This window comes from Borostomias antarcticus, assembly GCF_949987555.1.
Source record: "Borostomias antarcticus genome assembly, chromosome: 36".
Classification (NCBI taxonomy): domain Eukaryota; kingdom Metazoa; phylum Chordata; class Actinopteri; order Stomiiformes; family Stomiidae; genus Borostomias; species Borostomias antarcticus.
The window spans coordinates 847,255-866,995 of record NC_140269.1 but is presented as its reverse complement, the minus strand read 5'-3'; the positions used below and the strand labels follow the sequence as shown (position 1 = coordinate 866,995).

The 19,741-nt window shown below is 43.2% G+C and overlaps 1 protein-coding gene across 1 annotated transcript in view; it reads right to left on the bottom strand.

Moving 5' to 3' along the window:
* The window catches only part of LOC311328004 (CUB and sushi domain-containing protein 3-like), a gene marked incomplete at its 3' end in the record, with an annotated part of 605,137 nt that overhangs the window by 336,451 nt on the left and 248,945 nt on the right, over positions 1-19,741 (bottom strand). Inside the window, 1 exon segment of the mRNA XM_084461116.1 lies at positions 18,359-18,566. Coding sequence (XP_084317242.1) covers positions 18,359-18,566 — 208 coding nt within the window.

Genomic DNA, 19,741 nt, shown 5'->3' with positions numbered 1-19,741 from the left:
TTCTCTCCTCTCCCCTGCTCTCCTCTCACCTCTCCTCTCCCCTCTCATCTCCTCTCCTTCTCTCATCTCCCTTCCTCACCTCTCCCCTCTCATCTCCTCTCCTCCTCTCAACTCCTCTCCTTCTCTCATCTCCCTTCCTCACCTCTCCTCTCCCCTCTCATCTCCTCTCCTCCTCTTATCTCCTCTCCTCCTCTTATCTCCCCTCCTCTCCTCTCTATTCTCCTCTCCCCTCCTCTCTCCTCCTCTCCCCTCCACTAACGAGGCTACTGCTGTTAATGGGACAGTGACAGGTGTAGTAGGCTAATCACCGATCAGCTGCATCCCAACACGTTCATGTTTAGCAGCCTCGCAATCTCATTTTCTCTGCACATTATTAGGCTTGTTATAAAAAAGATGCTGACGCTGCTGGTTGATTTACCTCAGACCGAGAGTTGCGACAATTTAGTGAAGTTTTTATACCGGGCATAGCCATGATTGATGAATATGATATTATATAGCCTATAGCCTAATACAATAAGCATCAAACACAATTGGTCAGTTATATAGCCTACAGTGCATCTATAGACTCGCTGCCCCCGAGACTGAAAGGCCATTCATTCATTCAGTCATATACATGTAGCTACATCAATGAATGTATAGGACCGAATCACATTTATACACTATGTTTTTACACTTTTAAAATACAATCTGAACTGGACAATAACACACAGATGATAGCCAAGATATTGTTTAAGTGGATAAAGTCGATTATTAGCTATATGAGCCATTGCGAAATGACTAATTTCAAAAGATTGCATCTACAAATCCACCTTTCATTTCTACACTTCAAAACTTCGAAATTAGAACTGAATCCCACACATTATGAAAGCAAATGTTTTGTTTTATTAGCAGCTAAATGAGGTGCGATCAAAGCTGTTTTTACAGTGGGGGTAGCTGACTAACGTTAGCTGGAAACCTTGACCAGGATACAATGTTTAGCTACATTTCAATTGATCGCGTCTACAAACCATCTCTCGTTGCTACGCTTCCTTAGAAGTGACAGCAAAAGATGATTTGCTACAGTAACTCTGGATCTTGTCGAGGGTCAAAGTCCTTGTAGCAACTTCAATACTAATGTGTTGCCTTCGTCTTGCTTATAGACTATGTCAATAAAGCCTACACAAAATACAATACGATGCACAATATACACAATATAATACAAAGAATATACTAGTTTAAAATATAGGTAGTTACTGCCAAACAGATTTGTTTGCCCAACGACGCCTCCTAGCGGCTATTGCAACACTGAATAAGGAGGTGGTCTGGAGTGGTCCCTGAATAAGGAGGTGGTCTGGAGCGGTCCCTGAATAAGGAGGTGGTCTGGAGCGGTCCCTGAATAAGGAGGTGGTCTGGAGCGGTCCCTGAATAAGGAGGTGGTCTGGAGCGGTCCCTGAATAAGGAGGTGGTCTGGAGCGGTCCCTGAATAAGGAGGTGCTCTGGAGCGGTCCCTGAATAAGGAGGTGGTCTGGAGCGGTCCCTGAATAAGGAGGTGGTCTGGAGCGGTCCCTGAATAAGGAGGTGGTCTGGAGCGGTCCCTGAATAAGGAGGTGGTCTGGAGCGGTCCCTGAATAAGGAGGTGCTCTGGAGTGGTCCTTGAATAAGGAGGTGGTCTGGAGCGGTCCCTGGATAAGGAGGTGGTCTGGAGCGATCCCTGAATAAGGAGGTGGTCTGGAGCGGTCCCTGAATAAGGAGGTGGTCTGGAGCGATCCCTGAATAAGGAGGTGGTCTGGAGCGGTCCCTGGATAAGGAGGTGGTCTGGAGCGGTCCCTGAATAAGGAGGTGGTCTGGAGCGGTCCCTGGATAAGGAGGTGGTCTGGAGCGGTCCCTGAATAAGGAGGTGGTCTGGAGTGGTCCCTGAATAAGGAGGTGGTCTGGAGCGGTCCGAACACTCCTCTAAAACTTCGCTACCACTGTCGTTTCTTCTCTCCCCACGAGATGCGGCGAAGTATTCAAGTTTGGCCTTGTTGGCCCTGACTACAGGGTTCAATTTTAATATGGCAAAGCTTCTGCAAACAGACACTCTGGCCCTGTCCCAATACCCACCCTACACCCTACGCCACGCCCTGAAGTGTGCACTTAGGTGACGTATTTCCGGAGGTGCGCGAGGGCACGTCGAAGTGTGAAAAGTCTGCACTTTATGCGGCTGCTACAAAACAGATTTGGGACACCCTTGGTGACATCATTCATTGCTACACAAATCCATCCTATTCGCAAGTTAAATGTTTTGTTTGTTCATATGCATGATTCTAAAACCAGACGCCTAGAACAGATGTTTTCGCTTACACTTCTCCCAGCCGTGTTTCCCTCTTGAGACGAGTGTGTCGATCGCAAAGAATTGTGGTCTATTCCCTTCAACGAAGTCTGCATCAATGCGGACTCACGAGAAGGGAGCATAAAGGGTGTATCGAGGGTGTAGGGTGCACCCTTGCAAACGCAAAATGAGAAATGGGACACCCTACACCCTTGGTGGGTACACGCGCGTGAAGTGCAGGAGTGCGCACTTGGGTGCAAGGGTGGGGGACAGGGCCTCTCTCTCTCACACACTCACACATACACACACACAGACACACACACAGAAACACACACACACACACACAGAAACACACAGACAGACACGCGCACACACACACCTCACTTCACCTCATTTCAGCAGAGACAGAGAGAGAGAGAGACAGAGAGAGAGAGAGAGAGAGAGAGAGACAGAGAGCGAGAGAGAGAGAGAGACGGAGAGACAGAGAGAGAGAGAGAGAGACAGAGAGACAGAGAGAGAGACAGAGAGACAGAGAGGAGACTGTCCATCACTCAGTAAGAGGCAGCAGCATGTAGACGACCCCTCCCCTCCAGACCCAGGCAGGATCCAGGAGAGGAGCTTAGCAGAGGAGACCTGTTCATCTTCCTAACAGACACCCTGCTGACACAATCACCTTCCCCCTCCATCTCTCTCTCTCGCTGTCTCTCTCTCTCTCTCAGTCTCCCTCTCTCTCTCTATCTCTGTCTCTCTCTGTCTCAAATAACAATAAAAAGAGAGACATTACAGTTATTACACAAATACCAAATGCTGCATCATGATCAATAGATGGTAATAATAATACTAGAAGAGTATAAGCATTTGTTTTCTGTCACGAGTGCCACTACTATTCTCAGCACAAGACCATAATACCTCAGTTGGTTATGGGGCTGGTACTATAACTGGTACTACTACTACTACTACTACAAATATGTATTATTATTATTAATAATAATAATAATGATAATAATAGTAATAATAGTTATTATTATTATGTATTGTTATTATGTATTGTATTATTTAATTTTTCTAATCATTAACATTATTATTAGTATATGTAACATACTAATATGTATTATTATTATTAGTAGTATTGTTATTATAAAGGGGAGAATAAAATAAAGCATGTTTATATAATAAAAACTGTAAATAAACCAAACATTTCCATTTCCATTTCCATCGCTCGCAAAATGTTTGTGTTTTTTTGCGCATTTTTGCAGTTTACAATCAGGACACAGCACACTACCAGTTGCCACTCAAGCGGTGTGAAATTAAATTTACCGGTAGCGTTCTTTCAAGTACTTTCAAAATAAAAGTAAGGGAAAACAACTCCTGGCTGTCCCTATGGCTGTGGCAGGTCGTCCATATTGAGCAGCTAAAGTGACAGTCCTTCTCTCCTGAAACGTGTTGGGCTCTTTTTTGTTGTGGTTTCCAGTGCATTTGGTTATTTTATGGAAGAAAATGTATTTTTTGGTGTACTTCTTAGTGTTCAAATCCTTTATACGCTGTCCACCTCCTCCGTATGTCTCTCTCTCCTCTGTATTTCTCTGTCTCTCCTCCATATGTATCTCTGTCCCTCCTCTGTATGTCTCTCTGTCTCTCCTCTGTATGTCTCTCTGTCTCTCCTCTGTATGTCTCTCTGTCTCTCCTCCGTATGTATCTCTGTCTCTCCTCCATATGCATCTCTGTCTCTCCTCTGTATGTCTCTCTGTTTCTCCTCTGTATGTCTCTGTCTCTCCTCCGTATGTCTCACCGTATGTCTCTGTATCTCCTCCATATATCTATCTGTCTCTCATCCATATGTCTCTCTGTCTCTCTTCTATGAGAGAGGGATGAGAGTGGTGCACTTGTATCTCTGTTTGTGTGTGTGTGTGTGTGAGAGAGAGAGAGAGAGAGAGGGAGAGAGAGAGAATGTGTAAGTGTGTGCATGTGTGTGTGTGTTTGCGTTCTAAGGATAGAGGAACTTGATGAGTAGTATCAGATCTGAGTGTGTAATCTGGGAGGATGTCGCTGGTGGGAGCAGCCAGATGTTATCTGAGATGGAGAAGAAGAACAGGAGATAAAGGAGGTGGAAAAACACAACGACATCGTCTCTAAAGAAGTCGATTTTTGTGAGCAGCATCTAAATAAAGAGGCCGGACACGGACACACACATGGACACACACACGCCAGATCTGGAGGTTATTTTCTCACCCAATCAGCTCAGTCAATTTGATGCACTGTTACAAGGCTGGTGCTCTACTTTGGAAAGTTTAGCGATAAATAAATAAATAACAGATAACAGATAAATCTAGGAAGTGAGAGATTTCTGCTGGAGCGTGAGCAGGCACGCCTGCCTCTGCTCTGCTTTGTTTTATGGTGGTTCTGCTTGACTGGGGGCCTGATAAAAATAGCAATTACAGCCTTTTGTCGACCGACTCCAACTCTGCACAAGCCGGGCGCAGTATCAGACCGGTACAGTCTCTTAATTAGACTCACATTAAGCTCTAGAACTGACTGATTAGAGAAGGAACATTGGAATGAGAAAAGTGACTTGGTTTTTCATTTCATTTTTCAATTCAAACCTTTATTTATACTCATGAGGCACTGACAGGGCTGGACTGACATTATATTCTACCGGCCAGGTGGCCGGTCTAGTTCGGGCCGGTAGGCTATGAAAAAATAAATAAACGGCCCCCAAAAAATGGACAGCGGCCCATTGGTTCATTTTCTATACTGACACTGGGCTGGCCCAATCACATGCTTAAGCCCAACCCCCCTCCCTCTGGTAGGTTCAACCCTGACCCCTTCGGCCCTCCCCCTGGCCTGATGGTCCAGGACATCCCAATGATCAAAATCGTGAGTCGTGACGAGGCAAAATGGATAGAAAGCGCAAAAGGGATGCCCAGAAAATCTGGGAAAATAAATTGAAAAAGTTGGCAGAGGATGCCTCGAAAGTGATTAATTAGTTCCCATTTTCCCCCATTCCCTATGCATTTTCAGCAATGCTTTTGCAATTTCTTTTCAGCTGTTTGGCATTTAACTGTTTAAATGTTATTTTCTCTAGTAATATTTCAGAATCAGAATATGTTTACCACATTAGTGTGATGTTAGAATATGTATACCATGTTAGTGATGTTAGAATATGTATACCATGTTAGTGATGTTAGAATATGTTTACCATGTTAGTGTGATGTTAGAATATGTATATCATGTTAGTGTGATGTAAGAATAGGTATACCATGTTAGTGTGATGTTAGAATATGTATACCATGTTAGTGATGTTAGAATATGTATACCATGTTAGTGATGTTAGAATATGTATACCATGTTAGTTTGATGTTAGAATGTATACCATGTTAGTGTGATGTTAGAATATGTATACCATGTTAGAGTGATGTTAGAATATGTATATACCATGTTAGTGTGATTGCTACTGCCTGTCGTCTGGCCATCCTGTGTGCTATTGTTATCTTTCTCCTCCCTCTTCTCTCTCTCTCTCCTCACTTTCCACTTCATTCAGGTGCCCTCGGCGTTCCGGTTCCAGACTTCATCATCCAGAACTACATGCAGTATCCAATCAGCTGCCTCGCCGCCCATTATATGCCTCTCTTGCAACTGCCTTTGAGCCTTTTCGGTTGTGTGTGCTGCTAGTTGTGTGTTCTGTTACCTTGTGTTATATTACCTTAGTTTGGTTAACTAAGTTGATTGCCTCTTTTGTTAGGTTCAGTTGCAGCCACACTAGTTGTGGTTTATGGGTTTATCGCAGTTGCTCGTCCTGGGCTAGGTGCGTAGTGTTGTTTTGTTTGTCACGTCACTTCTCACTCTTAGTTTGCTTATTTAACCCAGAGGATTGCGGGGGGGGGCAGGTAAGACATCCCGGGGTTTACATTCTCAACACGTAGGTGACTTCCTGTCAGAACATCAGGTTAGGAGCGTGTGTCCCCCAATGTATGTTTTCTAGTCATGCTGGTCATCACTCAGCTGGCTATTAGATTAGTGTTTTTAGTTTGGTCATGTAGGTTTAGGAAGGGCCCGTTTCTGCTTTTGAGTTGTGGCCCCGGTCTTAGTTCCCTGTGGTCTATATTTGTTAATGTAAGTTTGTTATTCCTTTAAGTGTTGTCCTGCTCATTGTTTCCACCACACCTCCACCTGCACACCACTCCCTCTAGGGGGCGTAATGGTGATGTTAGCATAAGAATACTATCAGGGGCGTCATGCAGCCCAAAAAAACGAGGGGGCACGAGATAGTGAAGCACGTGCACGCAGCGTGTGTGCGAGGCGTTGGTAGCGCGCGCATCGCTCGCAAAATGTTTGGGTTTTTTTGCGCATTTTTGCAGTTTACAATCAGGACACAGCACACTACCAGTTGCCACTCAAGCGGTGTGAAATTAAATTTACCGGTAGCGTTCTTTCAAGTACTTTCAAAATAAAGGTAAGGGAAAACAAATCTACTTTTTTTTACTCACTTGGCATTGGTCCGAATGATATACTGTATACTGAAGTATGAAGTATATTGAATCTGATATACTAAATAGCCTAATATTTGGAGGACCTTTTCATCAGTTAAGGGCAACCTTAGTCTAAATGTATGCAAGCAGACCATGAAAACGTGTTTATCTGAGACGAGGCGAGGGGGGGGGGCTTCCAGGTCCAGTGTTAATTTGGAAGAAACCAAATCCACCGGGAAAGAGGGTGTTTGGCTTTTTGAAAGAGGTTATGGTGGCTATGTGGTAAAAGAGAAAATAATCATAGCTCCACATTATACAATGTAATGGTAAACAAACAATAACAGAAATGTAAAAAAATAAAAATAAAAATCTGAGGGGGCACGTGCCCCCTCAAGTTCTATAGGCATGACGCCTCTGAATACTATGTCAGTATGATGTCAGAATAGGTATACTATGTCAGTATGATGTCAGAATATGTATTCTATGTCAGTATGTCACCCCAGTGGAACATGTGTTCACTCCCCACCTGCTTGGCTATGCTAAGGTAGCAGCTGCAACAGAGCTCTCCAGGAACAGAGAATAAAATAAGGTTTTAGCGAACATTTAATCAGGGTTCTGGCCCACCGAGCACCAACCTCTCAAGGACTTCAGATTACTGGAGGTTCCAGGGAATATTACCAGGCATGAATGTCCCTCAGATTCCTGCTCAGTACAAACACACACATACATAGACAAACACGCTCACAAACAACACACACACACACACACACACACACACACACACACACACACACACACACACACACAACCAGACACACACAGATGCACATACATAGACAAAGACACATAAACACACACACACACAGACAGACACACACACACACATGCACAGACAACCACAGACACACACACAACCACCCACACACACACACACACACACACACACACACACACACACACACAACCACAGAAACACACACACACACACACAACATACAAGGACTGTGTGTGATGTGACAAATTGCTCCCAATGAGCATGTTAGCCTTGCATGACAGCTGCCGCCATCGGTGCGTGAATGTGTGTGTGAACGGGTGAATGAGAGGTAATTGTAAAGCGCTTTGGATAAAAGCGCTATAAGTGCACTCCAGTTAACATTTACCATTTGATCAGTTATGCAGGATGTCAGGAAAGCTACACGTATCTTACTACAACTTACAATTACAGTAGTAGCCTAATACTCAACACTGATAACAGTTGAATAAATATACTGAAATATACTTGAATAAATATACTGGAAATATACTCAATTTGGAATGCAGTCAAATATCAGCATGTCAAATCAATCTGACAAAAGCACTATGGACCGAATACATTCACTGAATATAATTTTTCAACAGCCATTCCTTTTGTTATTCTGTCAGTAAGATACCCACATTCTCCATATGCAACACGAGACAGAAGGCAGCGACAAACATTTTGAGTGTAAGTACGAGAAAGAAGTGGTATGATACAAGAATAAAACAGCCACAAGCACGAGAGATGTGCACGTTTAGAAGAAGAAAAGGCCAGTTATGACATCATAACTGTCTTCAGCGTAGCTGGGTTGGCAGTGCAATATGTTTGAGCTGCAGTGAGAAATAGATAGATAGATAGATAGATAGATAGAATCTCTATTATTGATTGATTGATTGATTGATTGTTTATAAAGATCCTCATTAGCTGTTGAGAGACTCATCAGCTACTCTTCCTGGGGTCTCCAAAATCATCACTCAAAAATTATAATACATACATACATAATAAAAAATAATATCTAGCTCTGTAAATGACAAATATTTTCAAAACAAATTATTAAAACATAACATTCATCATCACCATCAAGAGAAAGGGGATACATAAATAGCTTAATTTTATAGTTCCTTGGTAAACAAAAATAGCTTACAGGGATAATACAGTGGTTGAACGTGACACATGCCAGTTATCTTTAGGTAAAATCAAAGTGAATATGTCCATAAATGTTGTTATTCTGTCATTTTTAAGTACTATAAAACTCCTTTTTATATGGCCAATTTTCCCTCTCCAAGATCACCTCGTATTGTGGGCGTGTCAGAGGGCGTGTCAGTCAGAAATGATTGACAGGCTTCGGCCCCAACTTCCACACATTTGTTGTTTGTAACCATAGTAACCTCGACACCAGGAAGTGTACAGGCATTTACAAAGTACTTAATATAAGAAACATAAGATGTCACATTACCTTTTAACCCCCAAACATTATAAAGAAACGCGTTACCTAACAGGCCATATCCTCGAATTTGCATTATTTGGAAAAAGTTTGATAAAGTTCTAACAACGGTGTGTCTCCCCCGTGACACCGAGGAAAAGCACCCTGCAGCCGGCCACGCAAGCTTGGAGGCTTGGGCTATTAGACTAGCGTTATAGCTTTCAGCCAGCTACGAACAGTAGCTATAGACCTAGTTAGTCAAATAATTGCAACTGTGGGTCTTACCAGAAGACAGATCATTTGCGCTTTGAAACCGACATAAAATCTGCATTGTTCACCAGTCTAACGTTATTTATCTTAGTAGGTGTCCAACAAAGCCAGTTGAACACTGAAACGTTACTGTTCTGGGAACATCTGTCAGTTGTGGTGATATAAAGGAATTGAGTGGAATACCACCGCAATAACTGATTATTAGTCAGATCAATTAAATCATTATAGCTAATTTCATAAAGGCAACACAATACGCTTTACAGAAACGGGGAGAGGATGTAGCCTACTTGTCCTACCCCTAATTATGTGGGATTCAGCATAATCGATGAGTTTGGAGAGACAGAGGGCCGTGCACAAGACTCCGTGAGCGCACAGCCGACAAGGGGATAGCCTACTCCGGAGCGCGGTGGAGTCTGGAGACTAACAGGTCATGCAGTCAATAGATCTCGTTTTGAATGGTATTGTAATGCCCTCTGGTTATATATCACTACTGGAGCTGTTTAATTCCAAAATGCGCAATGCTTCCTGAAGTTGGGTCGGATCGAGGTGCTGGGATGATCAACATTCTGTGGAGCAGATGCCACAGTGATGATTAGGCTTACACAACTTTCAGAATGTTTTGCAGAATTACAATTCTTTGGTGTTGTAAATTACGAAAGGAAAATTATAACTTGACTTAATGTCTTCACATCCACCCACCCCAAAATGTAGTCCTAATTTTATCACAATAGACTATATGCGCAGCGCAACACTGCAATACAAGACCTTAGGACAAACGATTCAGTACACAGGTGTTTGATCAAGTGAAGATCTCTTTGTAAGAATAAGCTGTTTTCTAGAATAAATACATGACAAAAAAGTGCACGGGTACTGTGGGCCTTTGTCTTTAATTTCTGAGGTAATTGTTGCGCACACAACATGACATAAAATGGAGACATAGGCTACTTTCTCATAAAACAGGGCGGTGTTGTAACATCATTAATATAACATCAATGATATAATATCATTAGGTGACATTGGCTGCAACCTGCCTTCCAGGACCTGCACACCTCCAGAGCCCTGAAGCGCGGGACCTGGACCTCCCGAGTCCCAGTATTGGAAATGTAGTCAGTGATCTGGTTTCAAGAAAATGGGACAAATTATAAAAGTGATCATTATTTTGCATATACAAAACAGCATAAATTACAACAAACGGCTATTTATCAGTAAGTCTATATTATATCGAATGTAGTTTGAGCGAGAGATAATCGGGAGATTCTTGGGGAGACAAACTGACTTATAACCAACTTTGACTTCGTAACATTGCCTATTGGCCTCTACAACACAGCACACTCACAACAGTTCTGGTAGGCTATCGCTTAGGAAACCTTACAGCACAGTTTGCACCTGATTAATTCTAATTCCTGTACTATAAAACTCCTAATGTAATGTAATGTAATGTAATGTAATTCCTGCGTAACGTTATCAGGGCTATACACGGCTAACAGGATCAGAGCTTACGCTGCTGAGGCTAACAGCTAGATGGCTTAAATCAGATACAACTAAAGTTTGTTCACTAAACATTTAGGGCAAAAGTAAATTAGCTTTAGACTATAATGTTCTACTTACAACTGAATAGGGCATCGTTGCTCAATGAGCGAAAGCATAATAGCTGTCGACATTCAATGTAAAGTAAGCCATCAAAACAGCAGGCTGTCAATGATGTTGCTGGCCATCGCTCGGCAGTGGAGCCATAGCATAGCTAACGTTAGATATTGTGCTAGCTAGCTAACTGGTTTGAGCGGGCGATGTGTCCACACCACCTCTTACGTTAGACACTTTTTTATTTCTTTTCATTAATGGTATCAAACTAGGTATTTAGAGATATCAGTTATCAAATAATTTTCATGGTACAAAGTGCTCAGTCAGCTAGCTAGATATCGGTTGCTGGCTATGGTTGGCATAACTTAATTCTATAATGTTACCCTTGTGTCTTGAGCTTACCAATTTTATTATAATAAGTCATTATTTTTATTTTTATATATAAAGTTGGTCACTTTTATCTAGGCTAGCGATTTGTAATTGGTATAATGTTAATGAATCAGGCTCTTTGTGAAAGCTGTAACCAGGCTGAGTACTTACCGATGGGTGAATCAGTTAGCAATGGAGCAAAATTCAAGTTCACTCTTTTTCTTTTGTGGGCGTGGATGGGGGAGTGCTCCCAGAGAGGCGTCATGTGTTGGGACGTCACAAACAAAACAAGCTGAAAATGTGACTAAAAAAATGTATTATCTAGCTCTCCAAATCTAAAGAAAACACTAATTTGATAGTTCGATGGTGTTCACACAGTGCCCCAATGTACCAATATCATACAAAACACCAGGAAGTAAGGTTTTGGACTGAATTATCCCTTTAAACTTTTTCTTAAAACTTATAATATTATTTTCTGAAACCAAAAACAATCGTAATCCATTCCATGCCACCATTGCTCTTATGCATAGTCTTCTGTCTTATATTCGTTCTACATGAAGGTAACAAGTAGTGATCCTCTGACACCTGCCGAGTAAAATGACTATGTGTATCTGAAAAGAAGGATACATTATACAAGATTTCTGGAGTTTTTGTCATGATAATATTTTTGATAAAGCAACCTAATGAATATTGTATCCTACCTTTGACACCTAACCAGGCTAGGTGATCATTCATTGTATGTACACTTGTTTGGTATGGACATTGAAGGACCAGACGAGCTGCTTTGTTCTGGGCTACCTGTAGCCTAGTCAGATTATTCCTGGTACTGGACCAAATCACTGTACAGTAGAGTAGCTGTGACAACACAATAACTTGTACCACCTATTTAATTAGATGATTTGGCATAAATGTCCTGCAGTGTTTGATCACAGCCATGCCTCTACCCACTTTCAGCACTATTTGGTCAACTTGGCTGTTCCAGGACAAATAACTGTCTACCGTTATTCCCAACAGCTTCACTTCTGATACTTGCTCTATCTCTGTATCTCCCATCATCAAGTGAAGCATAGGTGCTTCTCTTAATGAATGCTTTGTACCTAATACTATGATTTTAGTTTTTCCTTTATTCAAAACCAATTTATTTCTCATCATCCATTTTTCTGTTAACTCTAATTCCTCATTCAATATTTCAGTCAGTACATCAGGTGTACGTGCTGATGCATAAACTGTTGAGTCGTCAGCATACATAGCAACGGTGGCATTAAAATGAAAGGTAAATCATTACTGAAAATAGAAAATAAAAGCGGCCCCAAGGAACTTCCTTGTGGCACCCCACAGCTCACAGCCCTCAGCTCAGAATAACTCCCATTGAAGTACACTGTACATTTCCTCTCAGTCCAATAACTTCTAACACATTCTAAAACAGATGGTTCAAAACCATAGCAACACAACTTATTTAGTAATATTCTCTGATCAAGAACATCAAAAGCGGCGCTCAGATCTAGCAATACTGCACCAACTTTTTTTTAATCATCAACTTCCTTCATCCAATCATCCGTCATCTGAGCAAGTGCTGTGGCAGTGGAGTCAATCAATCAATCAATCAATCAAAGCTTTATTTTTAGGAGTGCCCCTTCTTGTATGCATGCTGGTATACTGTGTTTAACTCATTCTTACAGAAATAACCTTGAATCTGCTCATATGTTATCTGCTCCATTATTTTACTGAGGGCAGGCAATAAACTAATTGGTCGACTGTTTTTGCCAGAAAATGATTCTTTGCTGTCCTTTGGTAACGTAATAATCATAGCTATTTTCCACTGAGAGGGGCAAACACATGTTTTAAAACTTAAATTAATGATATGCGCAATGGGCAGAGCAATCAGATCGGCTACAGGTTTTAATAACTTCATGTCAAAATTGTCGACACCTGAAGGTTTTTCTTTCCTTGCTTGGAGTAATTTCAGTAAATTTACAGGATTTGTTACGCATTATTTCGGCAATCAGCTTGCGAGAAAAATCTTCATCTTCATCATCAGGGAGCAAACCATCACGCATGCTTTGAATTTTGTTACTGAAATAACTGCTGAAATAATTGGCTATATCTCTTGGCTTTGTAATGTATTGTCCATCTGCCTCTAAAAAAGATGGTGTTGATTTCCCTATTCTACCCATTAATTCATTGAGAGTTTTCCAAATCTTACTGCTATCTTGTCTTACCAGAACAACTTTATTTTGATAATGCACTCTATTTTTGGTTTTATTCAATTTTGTTACATGATTCCTTAGTTTGCGGTAGGTACCCACTGCAGTGACTCACCTGAACTGATTGCGCCTTGCCTCGGTCTCTTGCAATCATACGGTCTCTCATTTCTTTATCCAACCATGGAGCCTTTGCATGTCTTACAGTTTTCTTCCTTAATGGTGCATGTCTATCAATAGTTGGCATTAACAGATCATTAAACACCCCCAAGGCCCCATTTGAATCTTGCTCTTTTAAGACTGTAGACCAATTAATTCTACTTACATCATTATAATACTGGCTTTCATCAAAATGCTCAAACATCCTCTGAAAGATAATTTTCTGACCAGATTTTGGTACTTTTGTCTTTCGTCCTATTGCAATTAAATGGTGATCTCCTACAGGAGTTGATATTGCCTTCGAGCACATTTCAGCAGCATTTGTAAACATCAAATCAATACACATAGAATATTTTAAACCATCAGCCCTGGAGCAAATTCTCGTTAGGTTCCTAATAACTTGTGTCATAAGTATTTGCACAAGAAAGCAGCTTGCATCTGAGTGCACAGGATTTTAAGTGCCAATCAATATTCAAGTCACCAATAAAGTAAACCTCATTATTAAGACCACATACCCTATGTAGCATATCACAAATTAAATCAAGATACATTACATTTGCACTTGGTGGTCTATAACAGCATCCTATCTTGTGATAAGTTCCTATCTTGTCTATACATATTGTACCCATCGATGTTCAGTAAGGCATTTCTTATTGAAGAATCCAAATGTGTTTCCAAAATAATTTCTGAAATATCTAGTATCTTATTCATCAGACTACAAATATTCAAATGAGCTATCCTTAATACCTTTCTCGGTAATGTGGAATTACTATTCACCATATAATCTTCCTTTAATTTCAAACGTTGTCATATTAGAGCCATCCTTTGAGCAACACATAGGCCTACACACAACATCAAAACACAAGGACAGTCTCACCCATTCACACTTAAACACACTTTTCCACAGCAAGATACCCATCGCTATAGGACTAAACAACACTGTGCCATTTCTCGTTAAACCAAAAATGCAGACCCAGTGGCCACTAGGCTATTCTTTCAAAAATAGCCAGATCATAATTCATATTAACTCCATAAACATTTCTAGAATGAAAATCCCATTATTCATAAATAGTTTGTTCAGTTCATTCTCATAGACCCCAGCCAGCCCTCAGCAAGCAGCCTAGCTGTAGCCTCCCCGGGTTTTATCACCTCCCTCCCATAGGCTTCTGCTTGTAGATAATCAGTAAATCTCTTGGACTCTCCATTGAAAGTTATTATCAGTGTTGCTGGGTGAATGATCCCGCTTTTCATCCCTGCTTTCCACAGATTCTCTCTCACATCCCGAAAACTTGCCCTGCCATCGCCTCCGTCAGGTCCGATGTGAGGCGCAACTTCATCCCGCGAGCCTCGAACGAGCGCTCTTTCTTTGAAAGTTCAATGATCTCCTCCTTCACCCTGTACCGGTGCAGTCTCACAATCATCGTCCTGTTGCCAGATGTCCCCATTGGACCGACCCTGTGCGCAACTTCAACCTCAGGTGCAAATGAACGTTTGTCCTGAAACATCTCGTTCAAGAGAGAGGCCGTCCCCTTTCACCATCTTTGGTTATTCCTTGGACGCGAATGTTACACATCCTAGAATAACTTTCCAAGCGCTCTGCCGTTTTAATTCCGCATTCTCCTCTCGGAGCTGGCCTACTTCCTTAGAGTCCTCAAGTGTTTTAATCTGACCGTCCATTTCAGACAACGTTTTTTCAACACCCCCGATTTTGACGCTGCACTCCGATACTTTTTTTTTTTTAGAGCATCCAATTGCGTCTGCAGTGTATCTATGATTATTTGATTTTCTTCTCTCATTATTGTGCAACTCATAGTCGGGAGATCTTGTTTGTCGTCTCCCATTTCCACCGTAGTCATCTGTTGATTGGCAGCGGCGCTCTGTTCAAACTTTTCTTTCTTGGGTCACGTTTCGTGTTTTACTTGTCATAACATGGCAGTAAAGGGATCAAAATGAACAACTTTTCCTTCTTTAAATCTCGGTTCTATGACCGTCAATATAACTTAGTTTCTGAGTTTCAGCCACATTTCTATCATAGTTTGGCATCCCGCAGTGTTCTGTTATCTCTATCTATTATTCTATATATACATTTCCTTTTATTATTATATATATAATATGGGGAGAAAGAGAGACAGAGAGAGATGGGGAGAGAGAGAGAGATGGGGGGAGAGAGAGAGATGGGGGGAGAGAGAAAGAGGGAGATGGGGAGAGAGAGATGGGGAGAGAAAGAGATGGGGAGAGAGAGAGGGAGATGGGGAGAGAGAGAGAGATGGGGATAGAGAGAGAGAGATGGGGGGAGAGAGATAAAAAGAGAGAGATGGGGGAGAGAGAGAGGGAGATGGGGAGAGAGAGATGGGGATAGAGAGAGAGAGAAAGAGAGAGAGATGGGGGAGAGAGAGAGGCAGAGAGAGGGAGATGGGGAGAGAGAGAGAGATGGGGATAGAGAGAAAAAGAGAGAGAGATGGGGGGAGAGAGAGAGGCAGAGAGAGGGAGATGGGGAGAGAGAGAGATGGGGGGGAGAGAGAGAGATGGGGAGAGAGAGAGAGATGGGGATAGAGAGAGAGAAAGGCAGAGAGAGAGATGGGGAGAGAGAGAGTCAGAGAGAGAGATGGGGAGAGAGAGAGAGATGGGGATAGAGAGAGAGAGAGGCAGAGAGAGGGAGATGGGGAGAGAGAGAGTGGCAGAGAGAGGGAGATGGGGAGAGAGAGAGAGAGGGAGATGGGGAGAGAGAGAGAGGCAGAGAGAGGGAGATGGGGAGAGAGAGAGTGGCAGAGAGAGGGAGATGGGGAGAGAGAGAGTGGCAGAGAGAGGGAGATGGGGAGAGAGAGAGATGGGGGGGAGAGAGAGAGATGGGGAGAGAGAGAGAGATGGGGATAGAGAGAGAGAAAGGCAGAGAGAGAGATGGGGAGAGAGAGAGTCAGAGAGAGAGATGGGGAGAGAGAGAGAGATGGGGATAGAGAGAGAGAGAGGCAGAGAGAGGGAGATGGGGAGAGAGAGAGTGGCAGAGAGAGGGAGATGGGGAGAGAGAGAGAGGGAGATGGGGATAGAGAGAGAGAGAGGCAGAGAGAGGGAGATGGGGAGAGAGAGAGTGGCAGAGAGAGGGAGATGGGGAGAGAGAGTGGCAGAGAGAGGGAGATGGGGAGAGAGAGAGAGTGGAGGCTCAGTGAGCACAGCTTGGCGAGTGAAAGCGGTGGCGAGTGAACGTCATGGCTCCCTGCTGATGAAGGGTTGCGTCAACACTGCTCTCTGAGGGAGGTGGAGACAGAGCTGCACTTTACAACCAAATGTGGAAAATATAAAAATCTACTTCCCTAAATTCAACCGCTTCTGCCCAGTTTTCAACGACCTTCCTGGCGAAGACAAATTAAAACTCCTCTTGGGGGAAAGAGCGGAGGGCTCTACACTGGCATCACAGTTCCTTACTGCATCCCCAGTCTGAGGTCAATCTGAGTCTCAGTGATGGAAAACAACCACAACACCACAACAAACAAACACACACACACACACACACACACACACACGCCACAATAAACTGGATAACTGGCCTGTATTCCCAATATTCAAAGAACGTTGGAATATATCAATATTTTAGCTATAGCATCGGTTCACAGGGTAGCTGATGTCTGTATCTGGTAGGAGATTGTGCTGTGTGCGTGTGTGTGTGTGTGTGTGTGTGTTACATTCTCTGGATCTCATTTGAAATGAGGATGAGAAAACATGCCTAATCACTGTTCTGAACATGCTTGTATCTAACCCCCCCTCCCCCCCCCCCAATTAAGGGTCAACAGCATGGGGAGGAGTCAATACTCTAATTTGCTAAAAGTCAATAAGACGCCTGAAGACTAAAATATTGTTATTATGAGAACATTACCAGATATTAGGGGTCAAATTATGACTAATGATTTTCAATCCTTTTATTCCTCAGCTATATCTCGCGTGCAAACACAGGCATACACACACACGCGCACATGCACAGGCACACACACACACACACACACACGCACACACACACACGCACAGAGGCACACACAGTTCAGAGTGACCCGCTATGAGAATGTCATTTCAGCGTTTCCTGTGAGACCAGGCTGCCGGGAAACTGGGCCCTCTGTGACATCACTTCCTCCTTGGGCAGAGCACCATGGGAGTTGATGTTTACCAGACTTGTCCTTACAGGTTTCCCGTTCCAGTGGACGCTCTCCAGCAGCCAGTGATGGACTGACAGCAGCTATAACAGCAGAACACCACAGAGACACAGGGCACTGACACAGAACAACACCACACACTGATGGACAGAGACTTACCACACTGGCACCCGCACAGAGAAGGAGAGAGAGAGAGAGAGAGAGAGAGAGAGAGAGAGAGAGAGAGAGGGAGAGGGATAGAGAGAGAGGGATAGAGAGAGAGGGAGAGGTAGGGAGGGAGAGAGGGGGAGGGAGAGAAAGAGAGAGAGGGAGAGAGAGGGAGGGAGAGAGAGGGAGAGAGAGAGAGAGAGAGAGAGAGAGAGAGAGAGAGAGGGAGAGAGAGAGAGGGAGAGGGATAGAGAGAGAGGGAGAGGTAGGGAGGGAGAGAGGGGGAGGGAGAGAAAGAGAGAGAGGGAGAGAGAGGGAGGGAGAGAGAGAGGGGGAGGGAGAGAGATGCAGAGACAGAGAGAGAGAGCGAGGGGAGAGGTGTGTGTGAGAGAAACAGAGAGAGAACGAAAGATTACTGACAGAGAGAGACCAGACAAACACAGACAGACAGACAGACAGACAGACAGACAGACAGACAGACAGACAGACAGACAGACAGACAGACAGGGTCTCTCACCAGATGGTCGGAGGCTCGGATCCCTGCACTTCCAGGTAGTCGTATTTCTCCTCGGTCTGGAAGTCTGTAAAAATGACGGAGACGGTGTCTCCGGGATCAGCTAGAATGGTCCAGGTACAGTCCGCACTATTGTAATATTCACTGGGGAAATTGGGACTGGATATGATGCCACTTGACCCTCTGACTGTGTCGCCACATGTGTCCTCAGCTGTCAATCAAACCAGACACGGAGAGACGTGTGTTAAGATTTGCGCTTTAGATCGTTAATAATAATAATAATAATAATAATAATCATCATCATAATAATAATCATCATAATAATGATCTCCATCATCAGTCAATCATACAGCAGGAAATAGCAGCTGGGACCATCTCGCTGGGTGTTTGGGTTGTTTTTGTTTATTTGTGCATATATTTGTACACATATACATCCGGTCAGGTGTACAGCACTGGAGGCCCAATTGGAATTGTAACATAGTGGGTTTTTAGTTTTCTCTTGGCTCCTACTATCGCTCACACCTCTCTCTCTCTCTCTCTCTCTCTCTCTCTCTCTCTCTCTCCTGCCCCCCCCCTCTCTCCTCTTCCCCCTCTCTCTCTCGTCTCATCTCCTCTCCTAATGAAAGGATATTTGGAGTGGGATTACGGTGGTACCGTAGGAAGAGTATAACACTTCAGCGTCGGCTGTAATTAGCTGGAGCCTGCTCTCTCTCTCAATCAGATCATTATTGCTTCTCTTGAATCCAGTTCTCTCTCCAGGTCTATATCTGCAGTCTCTCTTTCTCTCTGCTCTCTCTCTCTGCTCTCGCTTTCTCTCTGCCCTTTTTCTCTCTGCTCTTGCTCCTCTCTCTCTTTTTCTCTGTCTCTCTGCTCTCTCTTTCTTTCATTCTCTCTGCTCTCTCTCTCCTCTCTCTCTGCTCTCTTTCTCTCTGCTCTCTCTTTCTCTCTCTCTCTTTCTCTCTGCTCTCTTTCTCTCTGCATGCTCTTTCTCTCTCTTTCTCTCTGCTCTCTCTTTCTCTGTCTCTCTGCTCTCTTTCTCTATGCTCTTTCTCTTTGCTCCCTCTTTCTCTCTGCTCTCTTTCTCTCTGCTCTCTCTTTCTCTCTGCTCTTTCTCTTTGCTCTCTCTTTCTCTCTGCTCTCTTTCTCTATGCTCTTTCTCTTTGCTCTCTCTTTCTCTCTGCTCTCTTTCTCTTTGCTCTCTCTTTCTCTATGCTCTCTCTTTCTCTCTCTCTTTCTCTCTGCTCTCTCTCTCTTTGCTCTCTCTTTCTCTCTGCTCTCTCTTTCTCTCTGCTCTCTCTTTCTCTTTGGTCTCTCTCTTTGCTCTCTCTTTCTCTTTGGTCTCTCTCTTTGTCTTTGCTCTTGCTCTTTTTCTCTCTGTCTCTCTTT